This window comes from Carassius gibelio, chromosome B14 (genome assembly GCF_023724105.1).
Source record: "Carassius gibelio isolate Cgi1373 ecotype wild population from Czech Republic chromosome B14, carGib1.2-hapl.c, whole genome shotgun sequence".
Taxonomy (NCBI): Eukaryota; Metazoa; Chordata; class Actinopteri; order Cypriniformes; family Cyprinidae; genus Carassius; species Carassius gibelio.
Window position 1 is genome coordinate 21,942,016 of NC_068409.1, and position 24,427 is coordinate 21,966,442.

Genomic DNA, 24,427 nt, shown 5'->3' on the forward strand with positions numbered 1-24,427 from the left:
TCCAGTGGACGTGTGCCACATAACCTACATAAAGGCTCTTTGACATTTCAGTGAAACAAAAGGAACTGTGATCGCTTTAAAATGCCACAAGAATTTACCATATGGCTCAACTGCGTTTTTAGATCAAAGGCTGTCGTAGAGTGAACAGACATGCCCATACAAATACAGCACTATTACAGTGGTAATTAAATAAAATGCATAGACAAATAAGTTCATTTAAATTCAAGTGACAGTTTATTGAAAAGCCTTAATAAATGAGCAATTCATCTGTAGCACTCCGGGACTCCATCTGAACATCACAAGCCTCAATGTACAACAGCCTCCAAGGAACCAGAATAGGTTGGATCTAGATGAAAACGAGTAATTAATTGTACGAAAACACCAAATATAAGTTTGCAATGGTTTAAGGACTTATTCATACCTGCATCTTGCTTGAGACCATCATGCATCACCAAATGGCAACAGGTGCTAATCAGCAATGAGGTATTATCATCAAACTCCTTTTTCCTCCATTCAGCCTGCAATGAGAGTTTCCATAAGCAAACTGTTGTAGCTCAGCATAAGGGACACATTTTTTTAAAATGTAATTTTACAAAAAAACCTCAAATGACCCAAACTGATTGGTTTTCCAGCTTTGTTGATAGGGTGCTGTCTTTCTCCACATGGACTCCTTTGTTAAAAACGGCATGCTTGAGAGCGTTCTGGCTTTTTGTTAATACTAAGTGAATTTACTACATTTTCAAAAGCGTTCCACTGAGAGGTTTCAAGAGGTTTTGCAGCTATGTGGTTTACATTTGGCTGAAGATATAGATCCATTGAGGAGACTGCTCTTAACATCCTTTTTTATATGTATAAAAAGGGTCATTTCTCACTTGAAAGGGGTAGAAAAAAAAAATCCAGACATTTTCTCCTTTAGTGCAAAAGTAGAACTGACTGATATTTCTGAGACTAAGACCTCCTAAACTGAAGTGATCCAGTGGCTGGGGAGAGGGATCATAGACTCCTTTGAAGGCAGAAGTGAGGTTTTGTTAATAATGTTGAAAATCATATTGTTTCAGATTGATTTTGAAAAAGCCAGGGCAACCAAGTCGATGTTTGAGTAAATTACACTGCAAAATAACACCACCGAGACTTGACTTATACCAGAACAAAAGGGTTTGCTTTGCTTACCAGCTGTTGACAGGTTTTATCTGTGGTGCTGATTTGTTTCTTGCATTTTGGTTGTCTTTGGATTGGTCGATGCAAGGCGTCAATGTTTAGGCTTTGTGATGAAGGATCCATTTGCACTGAGGAAAACTACACCCATAGAGAGTTTGGAAAGAGGTGACATTTGCCCAGTCCCCAACAATGTGAACAATCATGCCTACATGAATATTCTGCATTGCTTCTATATTAAGTGGAATTTGGGGTTGCTCACCATGGAAAACTGAAGAGGTAAATTGATATTTATGCATCATTGTTTCTAATTCTTTTGAATAGCGTTGTTGCTCAAGATCTTGGATTAAAACATTTTATTGATAAATGAAAGCCATGTTAGGGCATTGCAGGTTTACCAAGTCACTAATATACAAAAAGAACACACTTAGATTCGCAATGGTACCATTAAATGGGAAGTGGGCAAGAGAAAACAAACTCTGAATTTAAAACGGACAAAAATAATAATAAAAAAATAATAAAAACCTTAACAAGTTTGAGTAGCTTGAAACTGAAGCTCGAAGTCCAGAGTTTAAAAGGAGTTTTTTTTTGGAATCTTAAAAGTCTTTTGAATGTTTCAACAAGCCGCCATCATTTCTCCTTTAAATTTTTTTTCCTCCTCCGAGTCAGTCTTAGTATCGGTTCCGGGCCATTCCTCTATCTGCGCGACCGCCGCCTCGGCCACCGCCTCGAGGCCCCCCACGGCTCGAGCTGTTGTATTCACGATGATAGCCTCGATCAAGAGGAGGGGGTGGCCCTCGCTCCTGCCTACCCAGACGGTCACCACGACTAGTGGAGTACGGGTCACTCCGACTGCTGGAATAACTGTCTCGACTGCCATATCCGTCCCGGGAACTGCTGCCAAAGTCGTCATAACGACTGCTTCCGCCACTCCCACTGTAGGACGGAGGGGGACCCCTTGAGGGTGGGGCGCTGCGTGAGTTACCTGCAGGTTCAATGGGTCATGTAATTGGCAAAATTAACTTCAACAATCTTTGCAAGATACTGCGTTGTCAAGTGCCCATTTCCCTAAATTAGTGTCACGACTAGCTCAATTTGGTTCGAGACTATCCAAATGAGGATAGAACAAATTTGGATCTCGAGTTACGGGTGGGACTAGTTAAACCGAAGATACCTGAACTACCCAACTGCAGTGTTGACAATTGCGCAATCAGAGCCCTTTTGGCAGGTCACTGTTGAGTAAGTGCACTTTCCTTGGTTTGGTTTGAATTCCATTTAGACTGTAGTTTGGATACTGGATCTCTGTTGGTTGTTCGGACAAAGCTATCGGAACATTTTGGAGGGGCAAAAAAACAGCTTGCAGAGATTCCTTGTTGGTGCGTTTTTTTTTTTGAGGGGGGAGGGGATGGAACACTCAGGATGAAAAGACGCCACATTTGAGGTTTCCACTTTTTGGCAATGACACGAGGCAGCCCTTTCCAGGCTCGAAACAGGCAGTTTAAGTGGAACCCCTTAACCCTTTTCACCACACTAAAGGTTTAATCTTACCGTAACTGTCGTAAGGGTCTCTATAGGAGCCCGTATTGGGTCGATCCATGTAACCCCTGGGCTCTCGTCCTCCACCGTAGCCATCACGATCACTAAGAAACAAAGAGACGTTAGGCAAGATTCATAAAACTGCCATCATACACATTTTAGGATGTTCACACACACACACCTGTAACCTCTGGATCCTGACCCATAGTCGTCTCTAGAACTGGAATGGCCCGAATACTCCCGGTATGGGTAATCACGTGGTGGCAGGGCATAGTCTCGACCATCCCGTGAACTCATGTAGTCACGGCTGGAGTAGCTGTAAAAAAACAGCTTATGAGATTCATTGAGTACTGCAAGATTATGAAAGTTAAAAATTTGAAAGTTGCCATGACATGGAGCCAAGTATAGTGACCCATACTCAGAATTTGTGCTCTGCATTTAACCCAGCCAAAGTGCACACACACAGCAGTGAACACCCGGAGCTGTGGTGCCATTATTATCTAGTATTCAATCACCTGCATAGTGTTCATTGCTTTTGAGTTAGCACTTATAATTTACATTTAAACAAGGTTTAAGTAATTTTATTATTGATATTTCAGCCCAAAATGAAAATCAATGTAATCATGCTCATCCCATCCTAAGTGTGTAATAATTTCTTCTTTCAGATGAATACATTTGGAATTGTGTTAAAAAAATTTCCTGGCTCTTCCAAGATTTATAATGCCAGTTAATAGCGGTTGAGATTTTTAAGTAGGGTTGGGTATCAATTGGGTTTTTTACGATACCAGTGCCATTTCAATACTTTTAAAACTGTGCCAGAACCGATACTTATAAAAAATAGAAAAGAGACACAAAAACTATGGATAACATTAAAGAACAAAATAACTAAAATAAATCCATAGCTTTCAACACACTCCTTGGATGCTCTCATTTCCCAAGCTTCCCTTACTCAAAGCCTAATAAAATGTATTTCATGATCTCTGTCATTGTTTAATAGAAAACCATACAATGTTTCTGCTGTATCAATGCAACAATGTCGTTTGTAAAATACAGTACTGTGCAAAAGTCTTAGGCACATTAGTATTTTCTCCCCAAAAATGTTTTAAGCCAGTTATTTATATATTTTGCTGCAGTATGTCAGTAGGAAATATCAGTTTACATTTCCAAACATTCTGCCATTTATTTTAATAATAATCTAGTGAGATTGTTGAATGCACAAGCAGATCTCAGTGTGGAGCACCGGCTTTTGTCAGACTACTTGTGCAGTCAAAAATCTGACTGCAAAAGAACTGCACAGATACAGATATTATAACAATCTATCGATAAACACACCTTGTGTCCTCCACCATGGTCTGTGGACTGAAGAGCGTGCTGAAAGACGGGGAGGAGAAAGATCTGCCGTCGTTTTCATATGAAATTAAAGGGGACTGAGGCAATCGCAAATTTGTGTACAGTTTATGGAGCTAAATACAACAGCCCCACTAAAAAAGCCTAGCGAGGCCCACACTTCTTGTGAACGGGGACCAGGACAAATATTTCAAACAATTGCTCAGGCATTTAAGAGGCACCGAAATGAGGCACCGAAATCTGCATCCTCATTCAGTTCTGTGCATACCGATTCCATATGTACCGGTGTTATATTGGCACCGGGTTTCGGTACCTAACCCTATTTTGAAGTTTAATAAAATGTGTCCATCCATCATAAGTAGTGCCCCAGACAGCTTCAGGGGGTTAATAAATGCCTCCTGAAGCAAAGTGATAAGTTTGTGCAAGCAAATTATCCATATTTTTTCCCATATTTTGTGGGAAGTCGTGGCCTAATGGTTAGAGGGTTGGACTCCCAATCGAAGGGTTGTGGGTTCTAGTCTCGGGCCGGACGGAATTGTGGGTGGGGGGAGTGCATGTACAGTTCTGTCTCCACCTTCAATACCACGACTTAGGTGCCCTTGAGCAAGGCATTGAACCCCCAACTGCTCCCCGGGCGCCGCAGCATAAATGGCTGCCCACTGCTCCGGGTGTGTGCTCACAGTGTGTGTGTGTGTGTTCACTGCTCTGTGTGTGTGCATTTCGGATGGGTTAAATGCAGAGCACAAATTCTGAGTATGGGTCACCATACTTGGCTGAATGTCACTTCACTTCACTTAAAACTTCAAACTGTAAATTTCTATCTTCTGAGGTCAGGAATTAGAATTACGAAACAAAGATTTGTAAAGAAAAGTTAGCGGATTTGTTAAACGTTAGCCTAGAGAAAACTGGTTTTACTTTTTGTAAACGAATGAATAGCTGGAATGCCACTCGGTCATGAACATGCATAAGACAGTTAGTGGAAGCTAGAGATTATGGTTTTATAAAGTTTTATATCAGGCTGCAAGACATATTGAAATTATTGAAATCGCAAATATCGCAATACACATATCATAAGGGCGTGCAATATCTATTGCATTTAAATAATAGGCTACTTAAATCAAAACGTTGAAAAAGGTCAAAGTTTTAGTTTGACATATAGCAGAGAATTCCTTGACGCTAAAAAGAGTTAAATGCAATAAGTTGCAGAAAACAACTCCTCTCGTCTTGCTGTCTGACTTAAAACACACGCACGCGCGCACACACACACACACACAAGCCACATCTAGCACAGCGTCTCTTCAGTTCTGCAGCACACATGCAAAAGCATGTGAATACACACAGAGGCGTGAACACAGTTGATTTGTTTCACATCTCATGTCTGAACAGACACATACACAATTGTCAATAGTACCGGTCTCGACAATCATTCTCGTAAACGCAGTCGGTTATGTTTTAAATTAATGTAAACAGCAGAGAAAGAAATGTGTATGATCATACTGGATAAATGTCATATTTAAAGGGACAGCAGCCTATAAATGTGCTGCTGAACACACCACTAATGTTAAACAAACAACAACACCGCTATAACCAAGATTACAATTATATAAATGTAGTCTTTTTTTCACACTGATGTTAAAATTATATTTTCTGATTTGGGACATTACTTTTTATGTACTGCTAAAACACCGTTAAAACACTTTTCCAACAAATTGGTTAAATAGTTTTCATTCTTAAATACAATTTAAATTGATTATAAACACTAAGCAATATCGTGTCGCATTTTTTAATAAGGTATCGGATTTTTCTTCAATATCGCACAGCCCTAGTTTGAAATATGGATTTTTCTTACACAAACGCATCGCTTCACTTCAGAAGGCCTTTATGGAGCCCCATTTATGATGGATTCACTTTATTGGACTTCAAAATCTTAACGCCCATTCATTCATTGCCAGTATAAAGCTTGGAGGTGACTATTTAATATAACACATAGTATTAAGATAGACATATACACCTAGGATGGTTTGAGGGCGAGTAAATCATATGCATCTTTGGATGAACTATACTTGGATAAACTAAGCAATACTTCCATGTTTTTTTAAGCGAATACTTAGATTCCCTATCTACATTTCTCTATTATTCATGCTTTTTTACCTATCCCACCTGTCTTTACTATAGTGGTCATCACGAGGTGGAGGACCATCATCCCGACGTGACATCAGAGAATCTCTGCGAGGAGGGCCGTAGGGGTCCCGGTCTCTGGACATTGGCGCTGTTAAACACATTGAGAAAATAATTTTATGGTCCAGATGATTAACAGTTCAAATCTGTGTATGTTCACCAAACTCACGTCTGCCCATTGGCCCAGAGGGTGCAGATCTCTTGGGTGGGGGTCCTCCATTCCGCACTGGGGGGCCTCTCTTCAGTGGTGGCCCTCGGGATGACATGCCTTTAAAAAAGGGTTCTACAATACCTACGTTATCTTGGTAATATTTATTTAGGCAGCAAGCATATTAAGCACAGGCTCAGAACTTCTTAGAGGACAATCAATTCAAACAGATCATCAAAATAGTGTCATCATGGCACAAATTAAAAAAAGGTTTGGGGAGATAAAGTTCTGAATGGTACCTCTGCTTGGTGGTCCCCGCATTCCACTTGGTGCTCCCCTGGACCCTCGTGGACCTCTAGCAGGGCCACGACTCCGTGATGGTAGTGGACCACGGCGTCCTGAAGACTCAAACTGAGGTTTCGTGGCCTGTTCCACTTTAATAGGCTTTCCATCAAGGGGCTTTAACACAAGAAACAGACTTTTAGGAAACTGCTCTTAAAACTAGACATACAAATACATACAAACAAATGTGTAGATTCATTATCACTGCGATTCCAGAAAATACACGGGTAATGTGTCCCGGGAATTGTTCCCAGGTTGCTAGATTTTACCCCTTTCACACCGCCAGTGGTTACCCAGAATGTGTGCGTGCGTTCACACACAACCCGTAAAGGTTCGAAAGAGTCGAAAACGCTAGGCATGTTAACTTTCACATAAGCTTGCAAACAATCTCAGCGTCAGTGCGGAAAGTGAGGGACTCACTGTTTCATTACAGTTTGCACTTTTTTTTTTTTGGCGAAGGCTGATCTTCCTTCAAAACACCTAGTACAAAAAAAACTGTAACATGCGTCATCACTACGACACGTCCTTTACGGCATCAGTACTGGCTATTGTTCACACAGCGCTCGTTCCGGGACTGAACCCGGCAATGTTACTAGGTCCCCGACCCGGGGACTTGTTCGCTTTCACACACGACCTGGCAATGTTCCGTCAATTTTCCAGGCCAACGTGGAGTGTGAAAGGAGCTTAAGTAAGCTCAGAACTTCTTGAGCCCCTTTCACACTGCACGTCGAACCCGGCAAATTGCCGGAACATTGGGTCGCGAACACGTCCCGGGGATTGATTCCGGCATTGAACCCGGGTCGGGGATCTAGTAACATTGGCGGGTTCAGTCCCAGGATGAGCACTCTGCGAACAAAAGCCAGATCTAATGCCATGTCGTAGTGATGATGCACGTTATCGCGCAACTCTTTTACCGGCTGTTTTGAAGGAAGATCAACGTTCACGACAAAATAAATATGTGCAAACTAATTAAGCAGAGATCAGTTAGTTCCTCACCTTCCGCGCTGATGCCGAGATCGTTCGCTTGCTTCAGTGAAAGTATAACGTGCCTAACGTTTTCAACTCGTACATTACACGTCACACGCTGATGTCGCGTGTCGTTACGGGACCTTTATGGGTTGTGTGTGAAAGCACGCACATATCCCTGGTAATCACTGGCAGTGTGAAAGTGCAAAAATCTAGCGACCCGGAACACTTTACCCGTGTATTTGCTGGAATCGCAGTGTGTAAGGGGCTTTGGAGGACAATTGTGGACTATCAGTTCAATCAGATCACTGCTACAAATCTGTTCACACCATTACTACTCACCTTTCCATTCATTTCCCTTGCTGCATCTTTAGCATCACCAGGATTTTCATAAGTTACAAATGCAAAGCCTCTGGATTTATTGGTTTCACGATCCTTCATCAACAGAACTACGAAAGTTGGACGAAAACATATGGTTACACCAAATGTTTCAATAACATTTTCTAAAACAAATTTCAATAATATATACATTTTGAACCAAAAGACAGTTCTACTAGAAATCGATTTAAATCATACAAAAACTACAAGTACCTTCCGATATTCTGCCAAATTTGCTGAAATACGCTTCAAGGACCTTCTCACTAGTTTCAGTGTTCAGGCCACCGATGAAGAGCTTCCCTGGTCGGTCTGCCTCAGCCATGCTTTCCGCTGCAGGGGAGAGACAATTATGCATGAGAACAGCTCAGTGTCTTTCGTTAAAAAAGGAAAATTAAACAGCAGAAGCTGGTTTCTCATGCGGAAAAACTCAAAGGTGCCTAAAACCAGCAAACAGACCAACCTAGCCATGTTGGGAAACCAGCTTACTAAATTTTAACAACATACTTAGGAGCAATGCAAAATACCAGTACATGTTGTCGTATGGTTAATGAAATTAGAAAAGCTATTTGGTTACAGAAACACGTTCAATTTCCTTGTTCTGTGAATTAGATCATGCTTAACACTGCAACCATTAACGTAGACTAACCATGTTCCGTACACTTTTCGCTATTCACCGCACGCCAGTGACCACTCCTCCGTTGTAAAAAGACATACAAGCATGCTTGTGTGCTCATTCTCCGGGGGAATACCTATTACACAGTCTACACTTTGATTGATGTCTTTAGGACCAATAGTTTTTGAGAAAACTGGGGAAAAGTACCACCTCCGCCAGTGTACGGAAGATGATAGGGGTTAACGGTGTTCCGTACAGGCTTATAATGATGTTCCGTACAGCTCTTATTACTTGATTTTATCGGCGAAAATGGACATTTAACTTATCAACAGTGAGCTGTTATTTATTTTAACTGCAAGAAAACATAATTCCAATAAATATCAAAGATTATTACCTTTTTATTTGATCAAAATACAAGTTAATGGCTGCTTTAATAAAGGGCGCATGCGAGTTAGGCATGATTGTGTCGTGATATTAATTATGACATGTGAGTTAAGCATGAACTATGTGAAAGGTTAGAGAACATAATTTCCTTATCTTTCTGAAGATGCAGAAAACGAGAAGGGCACTGATTAATTAAAAAAAAGGTTAACCAATGTGAAAACTTCATAAAGTAAGAGATCTCTGCCGCCAGTCTCAGGTGAGGGTGACGCTAAGTGGTTATCGCCCGCAATCGATGCTTAAACACTCCCATTTCAAAGCATTTATTCAACAAAAAGTAATATATTTAACAATTTGTGATAACATAATATTCATTTAATACAGGCTGTAGTACTGTGAGAAACATAAGTGGAATAGAAATGTACATTTTCGCTGCTCTAGTTGTCTTCCTCCCAAGCTGAAGTTTTGAAGTAAATCTTCCCCACTGTCCATTTACAAGCGCGGTGGGCGCAACGAGCAAACTTACTCAAATATTACTGAAACAAACAGCGGATTGGTCTCTGTTTAGATCGGGAGTGAAAGAGAGAAACATAAGGATGACACAGATATATAGTTTATGTACGAACTGTAATTATTTATTCTGCAATCGGCGCTAAAACGTCACCTGTACGGAACATCGTTTTGTACGGAACATGGTTAGTCTACGTTAGCTGTTAGCCCTGCCTGGCTAGATGCAGTTATTGAACACGTGCGAAGACTAGGTTACGAACCATCACAAATATAGTTACAAAACACACTAATCATTTCGGTTTACCAGTTTGCATGACATTTACATGTGCATTTTAAGGCATGGTTCACAAAATGGCGGACGCTCAAAGCTAACGTTAGATGAAGCAGCTTGAGACCATAGACAGTAAAAGAAATGGACACAGCGACCCCATTGGAACTCAATTGAGACAAATGAAGCCCAGTTTTAGCGTTTTTTAGCACTTCCGTTTCTGACGCGCAGACTCAAACGAAGCTTGATGACGTCAGCAACCTGTCTGCCAGATGTAAATCTTCTAGTAGCTGTGCGTGCAAACTGCCATCGTTAATCTTCCAGAGACGGCGAGCTTGAGCGGGGAGTTCTTTGTTGTGAGTGAGCAGGAGTAAGTATTCTGATTAATTATCTTGTATAGTATTTTAAAATGTAACGCCAGTACGCCATATTAAGTTAATTGCCTGCGAGCATCTCCTCCTGTCTGTACGGTAATGCGACAGAGAGCCGAGTGGTTATGACGCAATCGTTAGCCTATTTTTTACAAAAACTGTTTATACGGGGCCATAATGTAACATAGAAGGTAATGGAGCCCTTTATACATTGTCGTGTATCTTTAGAAATAAATAATGGACAAACAGAGTCTTTAAACGCCTCAGATGTAAAGTTATTCGCTGTCAAAGTGACGCCAAAATGAATGGGAGTCAATGGGAATGCTAACGCAAGTGAAGTTCTGCTAAAAGATGGCAGCCCCCACCCGACTTCAACTTCCGGTCGAGTTCCTTGCCCCTTGCTTGAGACCTCTTCAGGCCGTGTGGCTAACTAACAACACGTTTGATTACGAAGCTCATGGAGATATGATACACATTTAACCATAAATCACTACGAAGATTAAACTACATAAGCTAATAACACCACAGGCAAATTCAAAATGGCGATTGAAATTTGCGTTTAGAAAAACATCTTATCGTCTGTCATCTACACGAGGACATGTTCAGTTACCATCACAGCTGCTCTCATGCAGGCTATGCAGCTAAGGTATTACCAGATGAAACATCAAGCAGCAAACACAATAACCAAGATTACTTTTAGTTGAAAATGTAAATCTATTATATTTATCAATTTACTTACCACAGGATCAACAAACAGACACAAAAGCGCCTGCTGGTTTATATTTGTCTAAATGTTTCGACCCGCCCAGCAGTCATTGACATTTACTCTATGGTCAGACTCAGAGGGAGGAACTTAACGGTTTAAAAGTCTCTCACGCCCCCTACTGCCATGTTTGCAAACTGTACGCTTTCACAACTGCACTCAGTAACGAATTGTACACAAAATAAATATGTATTTAAACTGTGTACTGGATTAAGATTCCAGTTATATCTGCAGGTAAATAAATGCTTGCATTAAGTGGGTCGCCTAAGGCGTGAGATCATGACCAAACACTATTACCTGCCTCATAAAATTCAAATGCATATTATATATTTGGAACTTCCCTAATGATTGTATTTTGTTCACTATCCATTGGCCATTAAATATATGACTACTGACATATCATCAGACTTTAAGTTGGAATAAAGGTCTACTGAGTTTTTCCATATCAACCATGCTGAAAAAACCAGGTTAGGTTGATGCTGGGATGCTGGTTTATGCTGTTCTTTTGCTGGTTTATGCTGATCTTTTGCTGGTTTATGATGGTTTAGGCTGGCCATGTGCTGGCAAAGGACCAGAATAAACTAGCAAAAGGAATGGCATAAACCAGCAAGGACCAGCATAAACCAGCAAAGGACCAGCATAAACCAGTATCCCAGCATCTACCAGCATATGCTGTTTTTTTTCAGCAGGGGTCAAGTGTGGCATTCTTATTATTATTAAAAAAGAAAGTTTCTTTTCACCTTTGGGACTGGTGGTAGTACTGCAATTTCCTTGATAAGCATTGAACACGTTCCTTGAGAAAACATTGATAAATATTATGTCAAACTTTATGTAACAAAAATGGGGAAATGCAAAAAATAAAGTAGATATAGCCTAAATATAATAAAATACATATAATTGAATAAAACAAGTAAACATGATTTAATTAATTAATTAAAATATAGTAATGGTATAAATAAATTACAAAATTAAACGTTTTCTTTTTATTAAAGTAACAGAAATTATACAAACACGTTCAGGAGAACATTAAATAGCATCAATAGAAAGTTTCACATGTAGCGGTAATTTGCCAAATACAGGCCTACACAAAAAGGATAAAAAAAAAAAAAAAAAAAAAAACGAAACTCTTTTATTAATCCAGGGGCCTGTACCATGATGGTGGCTAAACAAATTCAGGGTTACAGGATTATTTTTGAGTTGACAAAACCAAACCAGTCCAAGCCAGTTTTTTAGGTACCATGAAGACGATCATCAACTTTCTCCTTGTGACATCATTAATGAACAGCCAATCACATGCCGTGAAACTGCGATTCACTTCTCGTGAGGTAGTAGGTGCTATTCACTCCCAAAAAGTAAAAGCTGAAGAACAAGATTAATTTAAACACATTTACATGAGATAAAACGATCTTTCCATGAAAGAGGGAAACTTAAAGAAAACAACTTACCATATAAGTGCGAGTAAAAGTTGTAAAGTTAGTTTATAGAGTTTATTATATTTATAGATATAAATCACTTCCAAATCTAAATTCATATGTTGTCATTTTTAAAGCTATCGAGTCTAAAACTTATTGATTTAGCGTATTATCTATGTTTATATTAATTTAAAATAAAATTAATCTAAAATATCTTGTGTAATGGATTAAGGGTATAATAATTATATAAATCATATCAAATAATTATAATAATTATAATTTAAAAAAAATTATAATTACCTCTAAAAATCAGACAATTTTATATTTTAAAACGTTTTACTATGTAGCGTCCTTTAATTTGGAGTAAGTGAAACTGAGGGAGGGGCTTTATTGTAAGTATGTGTCACTTTGCTTGAAGCTGATTGGTCCAATTTCAGTTTGAGCCCTCTAAACCAGCAGGTTAGCTGTGGAGCGTAAATTACTACTGTGGTGAACACCACTAAAAGCAAAGCCACTATCATGGTACCTGACTAGCCTGTTAAACCAGCGAAACCAGCTTCATGGTTCAGGCCCCAGTCAGATGTGTTTGGTGATCAAGATGAATTGGAGGAGGGGCCACCGGTGGGCGGAGTTATGTACACAGTGAGGAAGTGACTCTGAAGCAAATCTTACTCGAGAAAGTAGCAGATGCGAGCTCGTTGTCTTGGTGATTTTCTTCCGTGAACTGTCGCCGGTTAGTTTCACTGGTCTCCAGCAGAGTAAACCGGAATTGTCGCAGGACGCTGCTTTGAAAAATGAAGCCTTCAAATCCATGTTTTATATTTTTGCTGAGTTTAACAGTAGTCAGCTCAAGCTTAGGATTCTACCTTCCGGGTTTAGCACCAGTCAATTTCTGCGAGTCGAAAGGAGATGCGGAGGAATGTCAGGTGAGCTTTTGCTGTCCTCTACTTATAAGTATACTTCCGTGTAAAGACAGTTGAGACATAACACATCAAACACACGTTTAGACATTGAGTTAATAAACAAATTCTGAATACTCCACATTGCAAATTTCTGTTCAAAATAAAAAGTGTTGATCCCACTCTCCTGCTTTCAATCCAACAGACTGCGATACAACTGTTTGTGAATAGACTGGACTCAGTGGAATCAGTCCTGCCTTATGAATATGATGCGTAAGTGCTCTTGATCTTTACATTATAAGCTTTATTTTTATATCTGCGTGCATTTCTATACAAGGACTGATCAGCGAGGGAATACTTTTTACTTTAGGTTTGATTTTTGCAAAGACACGGATGAAAGAAGGCCCTCAGAGAACCTTGGGCAGGTGTTATTTGGAGAAAGAATAGAGACGTCACCTTACAAGGTAAGAAATGAATGTGTTTACGTTTTTTTTTTTTAAATCATTGTAATTGAATATAATTGTGGCAGAGACATTTAGAAGAGTACACACCTTGTTCACTGAGAGATCACATCTTGTTTATCAAGTTTACTAGTTGTAGCTGAGAGACACAGACGCTTTCTTTTGTGTTTTCTGTGATTTGTTTTTTTATAAGGTCGTATGTAGTAATATATTGTCATATGATAAAGTTGATGTTATTCAGGCAGTGTATTCCTAGTTGTTACTATTCCGCATTAATGTGTTAAAACTAACTCTTGTGGTTCTCACATAATGGATAGATCCTCACTATACTGATTTTGGAAATTCTCCTTAGTTTTCATTTAAGGCTGACAAGACTTGTGTGAAGGTCTGCACCAAATCGTATGATGCAGGTTCAAAAGAAGACAAGTTAAAGTTGGACTTCCTAAAGAAAGGAATGGAGCTGAATTACCAGCACCACTGGTAAGTCTAGATGTGAACCCTACAGTAGGTGTGGTAGCAATAACAAAATAAAAGTTTTGAAAGACACAATATCAGTTTGTCATTTGAGGGTTTTGTATGTAATTCTTTACGCGGTCTCTAATGGTTGCTAATAAAAGATAATTGGATTTGGTTTATCCTTAAACTTGTTTCGCAGGATTGTTGACAACATGCCAGTGACGTGGTGTTACATTGTGGAGGGCGATCAGAAAGTCTGCAACCCAGGGTTTCCCATTGGATGTCTAGTGAACGAAGAAGGAAAGCCAAAGGACGCCTGTGTGATAAATGTGAGCGAGACAGCTTTTTAAACTACTTTAGTTGTGAGCTGGCAGTCTGTGATGGAATAAATGTGATAGATTAAAAAGTTGGGATAAATGCAATCAGTTCTGTAAATTATGTTAAGATTATGACGGTGTTGATTTAATTTTCTTGTTGGAAAACTAACATGATTTTATCCACTCTTCAAGGCTGATTTCAACAAGAAGAACACTTTTTATGTTTTCAACCATGTGGACATCACCATAGTTTACCACAGTGGAGATGAAACGAATGGCATGCATGCTCGACTTGTGGCGGCAACACTGGAACCTCAGAGGTCTGATTTCGCAACTAACTGTCTGTTACTAACTTGACTTGAAATGATGTATTTGAGACCTTATTTTAGCTCTTGCTCCACTTTCCGTTGGCCTATATGATCAGTTTCAGATTTCATATTTAACTAGATCGGAAAGTTAGGCATAGTGACACCTGTTTGCAAGCACACTTCAATAAGAAAAAAAAGAGTAAATATTTACTGTAATGCATCTGTAGTATAGTTTTTTTTTTACCTAAGAATAATACATATGTTGTCTGTTGGACAGCATAAAGCATAGTAATGATGAAAATCCAACCTGTGAAGGAGCTCCCATGGACATACCAGCAGATTTCAAGACTAATCTCAAAGTCACGTACACTTATTCAGTTACATTTAAGGTAAGTTGTTTTATAAGGTCAGTACAATGAGATGGTTGGAAAGAACTGTGTAATAAAGATTTGTTTTTCTTCTTTTTATAGCAAAATGATGATATTAGGTGGGCTTCTCGATGGGATTACATTTTGGTTTCCATGCCTCACACCAACATCCAGTGGTTCAGGTGAGTACAAGCTGGTTGTGAATATCATACAGTCATGAATAAGAAAGCTCTTTTTTCCATATCTCCATGCATATTAAAGGCCCATCTTCATTAATTTTTTTTAGCATCATGAACTCTTTAGTCATTGTGCTCTTCCTGTCTGGCATGGTGGCCATGATCATGCTTCGAACACTGCACAAGGATATTGCCCGGTACAACCAGATTGACCAGGTACCTTGAATTTACTTTGTTCTCATTCCAACTTTTACCTAGATAAGAGAAGAAATGAATGACTCTGTAATGTCCCCAGAATGCCTTGTGTCAACAAGAGCTGACACTCCCACATACACACAAACTGTCTATCTATACTGTGTTTGCTTCTTGGATTATGCAAATCCTAATTCTCAAGCAAAGACAGACCAATATTTTTTCCTCTTAGTTTTAGTGTGGTCTTATTTTTCTCATTTTAATAACCTTAAAAATACCTCCAGTCACTGAATTCTCTGTTGTGACATTCACAGGCAGACTGGGTTAAGATCCCTCCAGCTGCAAACGTTACCTATGTAAGCTTATTAGCTTATGTTGTTACTGGTGATTATGAAATGATGATTGTGTGGCTCCGGGTGTAATTGTACAATACCATGCTCACCAATCAAGGTTAAGAAATGAAGGAAGCTATTTTGCAATGAATAGATAATGTCACTGATAAAGCATGTGTGGCACATACCATCTGCTTTTCCCTCACAATTTCAATAATTGAGTTTGTTGACTGTCCGTAATGATTTACCGGATGTCGGTCATGTGAGGTCATATTGAGATTTATTGTTCTATCTCTTGCAGGAGGATGCCCAGGAGGATTCTGGCTGGAAGCAGGTTCATGGTGACGTGTTCAGGCCGCCCAGGATGGGCATGCTTCTGTCCGTCTTCCTCGGACAGGGCACTCAGGTCTTCATCATGACTTTCATCACCCTTTGTAAGTGCATTGGAACAGAAATGAATTAAATGTGCTGCAGATTTTGTATTGTACAAATTAAACATAAAGGGTTTATCATCTAGTATTTTGAGAATGCGTTAATATTTGAGTGCATTCCAAAAATGTGAACTGTTCTCCACTAATCCTTTATTTTTAGTTCTTTTGTAGTTTAGTGATCAATTTAAAATGGTTGTACACAGTTTGGTAATTTTTTTTTTACTGTTATCCTAGCATGGTCATACTTTATTTTAAGGTCCAGTCCTCACCATTAAAAAACCATAAACTACCGCTTTTGCCTCAGTAAACTCCTAGTTTGCTGTTTTTTAATAGGAAGTTGTTAAGTTTGGGTATTGGGTAGGATTAGGGAAGTAGAAAATGTGATTTATAAGCACTAATTAAATGCTGATATGTTAACAATATGCATGCTAATAAGCAACTATATATATATATAATAGTGAGAATTGGTCCCTATACTGAAGTGTTACCAATAGCATTAAATGAAAAAAGTGACAATCCTGCTTTTCTCTTTAGTTTTGGCCTGCCTGGGCTTCCTGTCTCCAGCCAACAGAGGGGCTCTCATGACCTGTGCAGTGGTGTTGTGGGTTCTGCTTGGTACACCTGCTGGATACGTGTCTGCCAGACTCTATAAGAGTAAGGAAATACTGCAATGTGGAACACTTATTTGACCTTATTTTCTATTGGAACCATTATGAAAGCATTGTAATTTTTTCTTCTGTTCATTTTCGGAGAAAAATACAGAGTCCGCCTTAAATATTGGCTAGGAAGCTTATACAAACAAGGAATTTATCTTGCTGAAAGAAGCCTTCAGAAAAAAGTACAGACATACTTGAGGATGAAGGCAATAAAACAGAATATAACACAATAATAAAAAATAGGAAATAAAATGTAAACATAACACAAATCAGTACAGTGATTAAAAATATAGAAAGCTCATAGAATTGTGAATGTGCAGAAATGTTATTTACAGATGTAGCGTTTTGAAAAACCCTGTTGGTAGTTTTAATATTGATTGCTTCCTCAATTTCACTTGGTTTCATCAGCTTTCGGTGGTGAAAACTGGAAAACCAATGTTCTTCTCACCGCCTTTTTGTGTCCTGGGTAAGTTGAATACTGTCTTTATTGCAAACCGTAATAGATTTCCTGACAGCAGGAATAAAATGATGTATGCCAGGATGTCGTTTCAGTATTCTGTGTTTCTGCAGGATTGTGTTTGTGGATTTCTTCCTGATGAATCTGATCCTGTGGGTAGAGGGCTCCTCCGCTGCGGTTCCCTTTGGTACACTGGTGGCCATCCTGGCACTGTGGTTCGGCATCTCTGTTCCTCTCACTTTTATGGGTGCATACTTCGGTTTCAAAAAAACAGTGAGTATGTCTTCTTTAACAGACCCACTTCTTAAGCAGTTTTCAGCAAAGAACATTTTTAATTCTTGGCATTCTGACAGGTGGATACTAAGAAATTACATTTAATAATCAGCTCCCAGATTTTGATACTCTCGCATTGCTATTTTTGTATTGTTATTACATTTCCCATCTGTGTGAGCTTTTCTGTTGGCACGCTGTCATGCACGATATCATGAATGTGGGTGTGTTTTTGTTTTCCTGTTTTAACAGGGCATCGAGCCACCAGTGCGAACAAACCAGATCCCACGCCAAATTCCTCAGCAGTCCTTCTTCACCAAAGCCATGCCGGGCATCATCATGGGCGGCATCCTGCCCTTTGGCTGCATCTTCATCCAGCTCTTCTTCATCCTCAACAGCATCTGGTATGATTTTGAAATCATATCATGCTGAAATGAGTTGATTTGAGGATTGATGTTTTGGTCCTAACGGTGCAATCAAATGTTGTTCTGCAGGTCTCATCAGATGTATTACATGTTTGGCTTCCTTTTCCTGGTCTTCATCATCTTGGTCATAACCTGCTCTGAGGCAACTGTTCTGCTCTGCTACTTCCATTTATGTGCAGAGGTGAGATTCATATGAGTCTACATCATTTTAAAAATGCTATTATTATTTATTTTAATAATTGCTGGTGTTTTTGACTTAAATTTAAAGCCTTCTTCTTTGTGTTTGACAGGATTATCACTGGTGGTGGCGATCATTCCTGACCAGCGGTTTCACAGCAGTGTATCTGTTTATCTACGCAGTGCATTACTTCTTCTCAAAACTACAAATCATAGGGGCTGCAAGCACCATCCTCTACTTTGGCTACACCTCGATCATGGTGCTCATTTTCTTCATTTTTACAGGTAGGTGGAAGATGCATGATTTGCTTTAGCTTTAATACACTTTGTGATTGGAGTAGGGATTCCCAAACATTTTTGTCAAGCAGATCCCTTTGATGAAAATATTTACTTGAATTACCTCCTGAAGTTTAATATTAACATTTCAGTCATTTTTCATTTGTTCTCTGAAGTTGGTTAATGGTGACATGACATGGAAGTTAATAAAAAAAAAAAAAAAAAAAGAAAAAAAAAATATATATACATATAGTATAATATAATTGTAACGTAATTTACAGTAGCATAATTATAATAGTATAATTTAGATTTTATTTGACATTATTATTATTATTATTATTATTATTATTATTATTGTCTACTATATTATTGTCTATACTATTAGTATATATTGTATATAATATATATACAATATATATTTTTTAATTTTTAGGATTTAATTCACAGCCCCCAGTTTGTGAAACCCTAAATTAGAGAATAGAATTGTGTTATGACCTACTTGAGAAAACCAGGTTGAAGTTACATTTTATTATTTTATCACAGATAAATAGAGCTATACAGTGCTTCCTGTGCTGTTTTTGAAAGACTCTAGATCAAATGGCGAAATAAATAATACTTTTAGTTTTAGCTTGCAGTCTGAATTTGAATTCAGTCTTTCTGTTGTGTTGTCTTCACTAGCTGTAATGAAAAACTAGCATACAACACATGTGGTCTGTTCCACAAGCTAATGACTAAAACTGAATCAGTCTTATGAGTCCTACACTGAATGACCTTTCACTGAATACTCCTTTTCAATCAAATGACCAGTTTAACCCTTAAAGTGCCCCTATTATGAATTTTTGAAAATGACCATTCATGCAGTGTGTAACAGCTCCAAGTGAAAGAAAATATCCTGCAAAGTTTTAAATCTGAAAGTGCACCTGCATATAAAGTTATTGTCACAATAACTTTATAAAGAGTTGACTCTGAATCTCTGACTCAAGCGATTTTTAAAGCACATCCGAAGCCTTTCATGTTGACGTCAACACGAAATATTAGCATACTGCCCGCCCATTTGTTGGCCTTTTCAAGTTGGTCTGAATGAAAATGCAAATTAATTCTTTGCCACTAGGTGCAGCTTTTGGAGCAGTAAAATACCTGTTTTACGCTGTACACAAAGCAGCACTATGCACATAAATGCTGCTTTATCAGGCATTACAGGCATGATGAAATGAAAACGAGACCGATCCGACCAATCACTGCAGATTAGTATCACGCAAAGGAAGGGTTTGGAAAAATGAATCATTAAACGAATCATTTGTGAGTCATTGAGCAAGTAAGGTAAAATATTATATTATAAAACAATGAAAGTGTCAAAATCGACTATATTTATTTTGTTAGTGCACGCTGCTTTTTTTGTGGTGAACAATTCATCCGTGCAAGTCAATCCACAAAAAAAATGGTTTGCCTTCGTAATCTTTAATCCAAATTTGAAAATGCACCTCCCCTCTGAAATGATGGGCCTTTTCTGGTGACATCAGTTTGATGGCTTTGATTTGAGCCTAACATCCTTAAACAAAGCACAGTCACTTTTCCATGATAAATCTTTTTTTTTTTTACGTGCAAAATTTCATATTAACAAATGTAAGTTATCCTGCAAAAAATCTTTTTGCCCATGAAAATCTATCCTGCAAAAAAAGAAAAAAAATTATTTTAGGGAGGAATTGGAGCATTATATTGATACTATACGATTTTCTATGAAAAAATGGCTTGTTAAAACAGTGAAAGTGATATATATATATATATATATATATACACAGCCCCTCTAGTGTATAATTGTTTTATATCATATATAATGTTTGTTATATACAGGTAACTTATTTTTGTTAATAATAATAATAAAAAATAAATAAATAACATCCTTAAACATGCCCTCCAACTGTCAATGTTGTTCTGAATGCACTGATAAACGCCTGCTTTATTACATCCAATCAGTTCGCAGTAGAAAAAAAACACACCCTCTGTTTTTTGCATTCAGTATTCTGTTTCTCTCTGAAGTACGTCACAGTATGGAAGTAAAGTCGGTAATGACTTCTGGTTCACACAGACTTTAAAAGGATAATTCAACCAAAAAGGACAATTCTGTTATCAATTACTCCCTCTCATGTCATTCCAAACCCTTCGTTCATCTGCGGAACACAAATTATGTTTTTTTTTTTTTTTTTTAATCCTTACACGATCAAGGCTCAGAAACTTAGTAAGGAGATCGTTTAAATAATCCATGTAACAAATAAGCTTTCTGCATAGTCATATGGAGAGGCATAATATGACGTTAACCCTCAGCGATCCAATTGCAGCCTTGAAATACGAGATTCTAAATTCTTCTAAATTTCTTTTGCCTTACAAAATTAGAAGTTTCCTTTGAAATATGATACTACTTACTGGTCAGTAACTTTAAAGGTATTCTTATGTAAATAACATTCGGAAACTGCATTTCAAGTAAATAAAAGTTAATAAATAAATACTCATTTTAAAAAAAGCACTAAAAACAACACCATGCACACCACAGACAGATGCACAAATATTGTTTTCTCTTTCATGGAATGTCAACATTATCACATTCCTAATGGATTGAAGTCTGACAGGCAGAACAAGATATTTTGGAGACAATGCAGTCATTCTGCTATTTAAAAAAAAATAACTGTTACTCCAGGTCACAGGCTTCTGTAAATATTTAGTTTGCACATAGAATTACACTGCAACTCATTTAAACTGTGAAATGCAAACATATTTAATAGTGGCTCAGTTGTAATTTCTGCACAGCTGATGCAACCGCCCCTGATACCATTTAAAAGCTACAGGATTTGTATCCTGTTCCTGAAATTGAATACTTACAGCATTCAATATCAGGAACAGGATACAAATCGGTTAGTGTAACATGCAAAATTTTTGCCTTATTGTACTTCACCTACAATATCAAATGTTCCTCATGGATATGGTGCTGCAGTGCCTCTCTTCTAGTCCTTTCGTTTGGCTGATGACCAGTTCTAGGTGGTTTGTTCCTGCCTGATGGGTCATGCTGTGTTTAGGCCGAGGGTAATTGGGACACCTATAAATATTCCTCATCTTTCATTGTTGTTGTTGAAAGACAGCGGCGGTCCCTCCAGCCTTAATCAAATCTCTGTCGCTTCCCCTCATTGATATGCTGAGGATGAGGCGGCGAGAGATGGCCAGCTGTCTGCCAGCCATAAACATCTTCACATGCTTACCTGTTTCTCTACAAATGGCATGTAAATGTCTTTTTTAGCTTTGCAGCAAGTGTTTTCCTCACCCAGCATGAAGGAAAGCGATTTTACAGCTGTACAACTGCGACTGATTGACCCAGTGAAATAACCCAAGCCCCTCAGCGACATTTCATGTTGAACCTTTACAAAACCCCTCCAGATTGCCAATGTAATTGCAGCGGGTCTCACGGCTTTGCTTTGAATGATGGGAAACCACCGTCATCGGTTTTCTGAGTACATATTAGCCACAATCTATTTGTTGCCATGGATTCTACTAGATGCTTTAGCATCCCTGGCTACGGCTGTTATGGCAACTTCCATGCACACTTGAGGGGACAATATGCAAGGCATGATTGAAACGAGGCTTACTGGATTGCCATCTCACTCTCAGTCCCACACCTTAAAAGCAACGGGTCACAGAAATGTCTTGTTTTTGTCCAAACTAGCATGACTCTTTAGATCCGAGAGAGCCAAGTGAAGATACAGCGAGAGCGTGTGTGTGTGGAAGGTGAGGGGGAGGACTGAGAATCGTGTGTATATAAACGCATCTCAAAATAGATTCCGAGCTAAAGATTTCAATCAGATTGGCTGTCACTGCCTCCCCAGCGATGATCAGATTTAATCCTGTGCTCCGTTACACTCAGCTCAGTTTGGCTCTGTCAGATAATTTGCTGCATTGAAAGCACACTATTAATAGACGGTTATCTTATAAAATGCCACCCAAATGACTCTTAATGTGGTTTCGATAGAAGCACTGTTTCATAATGTGCACACTATTAGTTAGTCTGGTACATTTCGTGACATCTTTTATGTTGTACATTTTGTTTCTCACATTAATTCTCAAACATGTCTCCTTCTGTGCAGGTACTATAGGCTTCTTCTCCTGCTTCTGGTTTGTAAATAAAATCTACAGCGTGCTGAAGGTGGACTAAGGGAGGGACATTTGGAGAACACGACATCATCTTTTTACAGATCAGCTTTCATGTGAAAGTCTGAATAGACATTTAAATGAAGGTTAAAAGAACGGATGGTGTGTTTGGCTCAACTGTAATTCACTGACCTGCAGTAGGTGTGTGTGTGAACTCCAAAGATTCTTTTTTTAGTGCTTTACTTGTCTCGCGTTGCCTATGACTTCATTCCAGCTAAACCTACTGCGCTGAGAGCAGAGACCCATATCTTATATATAAAATTGTCTTATTATGCTTTTATACTTATTCAAATGTATGTTTTACTTTGTGTGTTTTATTTAGTCATCTGTAAAGACATAATTTGAGTATATATTGCAGTACATGTTTTAGCCTTTGTACATTTTGTAAAGGTCAGATGGGACACAGTTTCGGGTTCACCAAACTTTACAGTCACATTTGCCTTTACAGTGAAATTCCGTGGGCTAAAAGCAGTCATCGCAAACTGGAATTTTGAGTGAGTGAAACGTGAAAACATTCCACACACAGACTTCTCATGGGATTCAAGTTTGTTCAGTTTTGAGCACACAAATTTGTCACACTGATCAGTTTTAAAGCTGCTTAGTTTGGAAGGGAGCTCTGAGTAAGAGGTGTAGCATCACTACGTAATAAGTTTCACTCATGTTACACACCATTATCTGGTGGAATTTCACAGAGAAATACCGTTTTTTTTTTATTGGAATCCACGTGTTTTGGAGTTTCGCTTAAGGGCTAAAACATCTCCCCCACACAGATTTGTCCTGTCAAAGATGACGGTGAGAACAGAAAATAGGTTTGGAAGTGACTTCCTTTTTTTTTTTTTTTTGCCCGTGAAATATACCTATAAAGAATTTTTCGCATTTAGATAGGAATTAACGCAATCAGGAATTTCACGTGACGGTGAAAGATTTTGCAATGGGTTCAAGACAAGCTTCTTTCTTTTAAAGTGACTTCTATGTGAGCTCTGCTTTATGCATTGTGATATTGACAATATACGAAGGAAATTTTTTTTTCCAATGAAATTTCCCTAATGTGACTGCATGTAAAACCACACCAAAGTAAACTCTATCATGTGTACTATTGGTGAATATCAGTAATATATTTACTTTGTTGTTAGTATCAAAAAACTATGTTATTTTGTTTTTATAGTTTTATCTCACTAATGAATTGTTTTTATGGAGTGAAGGGAATCGATTGGTTAAGAAGCACATAGTTTTTGCTACAGGACTCTTTTATACAAGTAAGGATATCTAAATAAGGGAGGTATTTAGTGATTTTTATACTTTGTAAATTATTTAAATGCAATTACGTTAAGAAAACGACATGCTTGCACATCTTTTTTCCAATCATTTTAATTTAAAACCCACAGAATGTACTGAGCTTCAAGTCTTATGATGAGGTATGCATAAACATTCTTCACAATGTTCTAATGAAAGAAAAATAAATCACAAAGTACATCATTACAAAAATGTCTTAATTCTAAAAATATAAAACAGTCGGTTGTTAGAGTTGGAGTAAACACGGTGACATGTTTCAGCTGACTGCTGTTTTATTTTTTGAAAGTGACTGTCTACAGTTTTGTAAGTGCTGCAAGCATTGCTGGAAACTGGTATACAGTTGATAATATCTGTGATATGTATTGTTGCACTCA

The 24,427-nt window shown here is 38.3% G+C and overlaps 2 protein-coding genes and 1 non-coding gene across 7 annotated transcripts; 1 reads left to right on the plus strand and 2 right to left on the minus strand.

Annotated features, from left to right (window-relative positions):
* Nucleotides 1-211: 211 nt before the first annotated feature.
* LOC127971811 (RNA-binding motif protein, X chromosome) lies at nucleotides 212-11,080 on the minus strand. Of its 4 annotated transcripts, none has more exons than XM_052575047.1 (10): nucleotides 10,933-11,080; nucleotides 8,264-8,380; nucleotides 8,015-8,121; nucleotides 6,664-6,823; nucleotides 6,386-6,484; nucleotides 6,190-6,307; nucleotides 2,873-3,007; nucleotides 2,704-2,795; nucleotides 422-2,140; nucleotides 212-346 (listed from the first exon to the last, which is right to left on the minus strand). In XM_052575047.1, exons 2-9 carry the CDS (start codon nucleotides 8,370-8,372, stop codon nucleotides 1,827-1,829), a joined length of 1,134 nt encoding a protein of 377 aa, XP_052431007.1. In that variant the 5' UTR covers nucleotides 8,373-8,380; nucleotides 10,933-11,080; the 3' UTR covers nucleotides 212-346; nucleotides 422-1,826. The 4 variants fall into 4 exon arrangements, with proteins under 4 accessions (XP_052431007.1, XP_052431008.1, XP_052431006.1 ...); XM_052575048.1 differs by having other exon boundaries at nucleotides 422-518; nucleotides 6,199-6,307; nucleotides 6,386-6,499; nucleotides 10,933-11,079; XM_052575046.1 differs by having other exon boundaries at nucleotides 6,199-6,307; nucleotides 6,386-6,499; nucleotides 10,933-11,079.
* Nucleotides 6,557-6,619, minus strand: LOC127971997 (small nucleolar RNA SNORD61). Its single transcript, XR_008156987.1, has one exon. It is a non-coding gene; the product is annotated as a small nucleolar RNA SNORD61 (small nucleolar RNA).
* A 1,804-nt stretch (nucleotides 11,081-12,884) lies between the features above and the next one.
* Nucleotides 12,885-23,853, plus strand: LOC127971808 (transmembrane 9 superfamily member 2). Of its 2 annotated transcripts, XM_052575041.1 has the most exons (18): nucleotides 12,885-13,294; nucleotides 13,473-13,540; nucleotides 13,638-13,731; nucleotides 14,081-14,208; nucleotides 14,384-14,513; nucleotides 14,694-14,821; nucleotides 15,087-15,198; nucleotides 15,280-15,359; nucleotides 15,464-15,569; nucleotides 15,860-15,901; nucleotides 16,179-16,311; nucleotides 16,843-16,962; nucleotides 17,373-17,430; nucleotides 17,535-17,694; nucleotides 17,944-18,095; nucleotides 18,186-18,297; nucleotides 18,407-18,578; nucleotides 22,697-23,853. In XM_052575041.1, exons 1-18 carry the CDS (start codon nucleotides 13,163-13,165, stop codon nucleotides 22,762-22,764), a joined length of 1,995 nt encoding a protein of 664 aa, XP_052431001.1. In that variant the 5' UTR covers nucleotides 12,885-13,162; the 3' UTR covers nucleotides 22,765-23,853. The 2 variants fall into 2 exon arrangements, with proteins under 2 accessions (XP_052431001.1, XP_052431002.1); XM_052575042.1 differs by lacking the exon at nucleotides 15,860-15,901 and having other exon boundaries at nucleotides 12,891-13,294.
* Nucleotides 23,854-24,427: the final 574 nt, after the last annotated feature.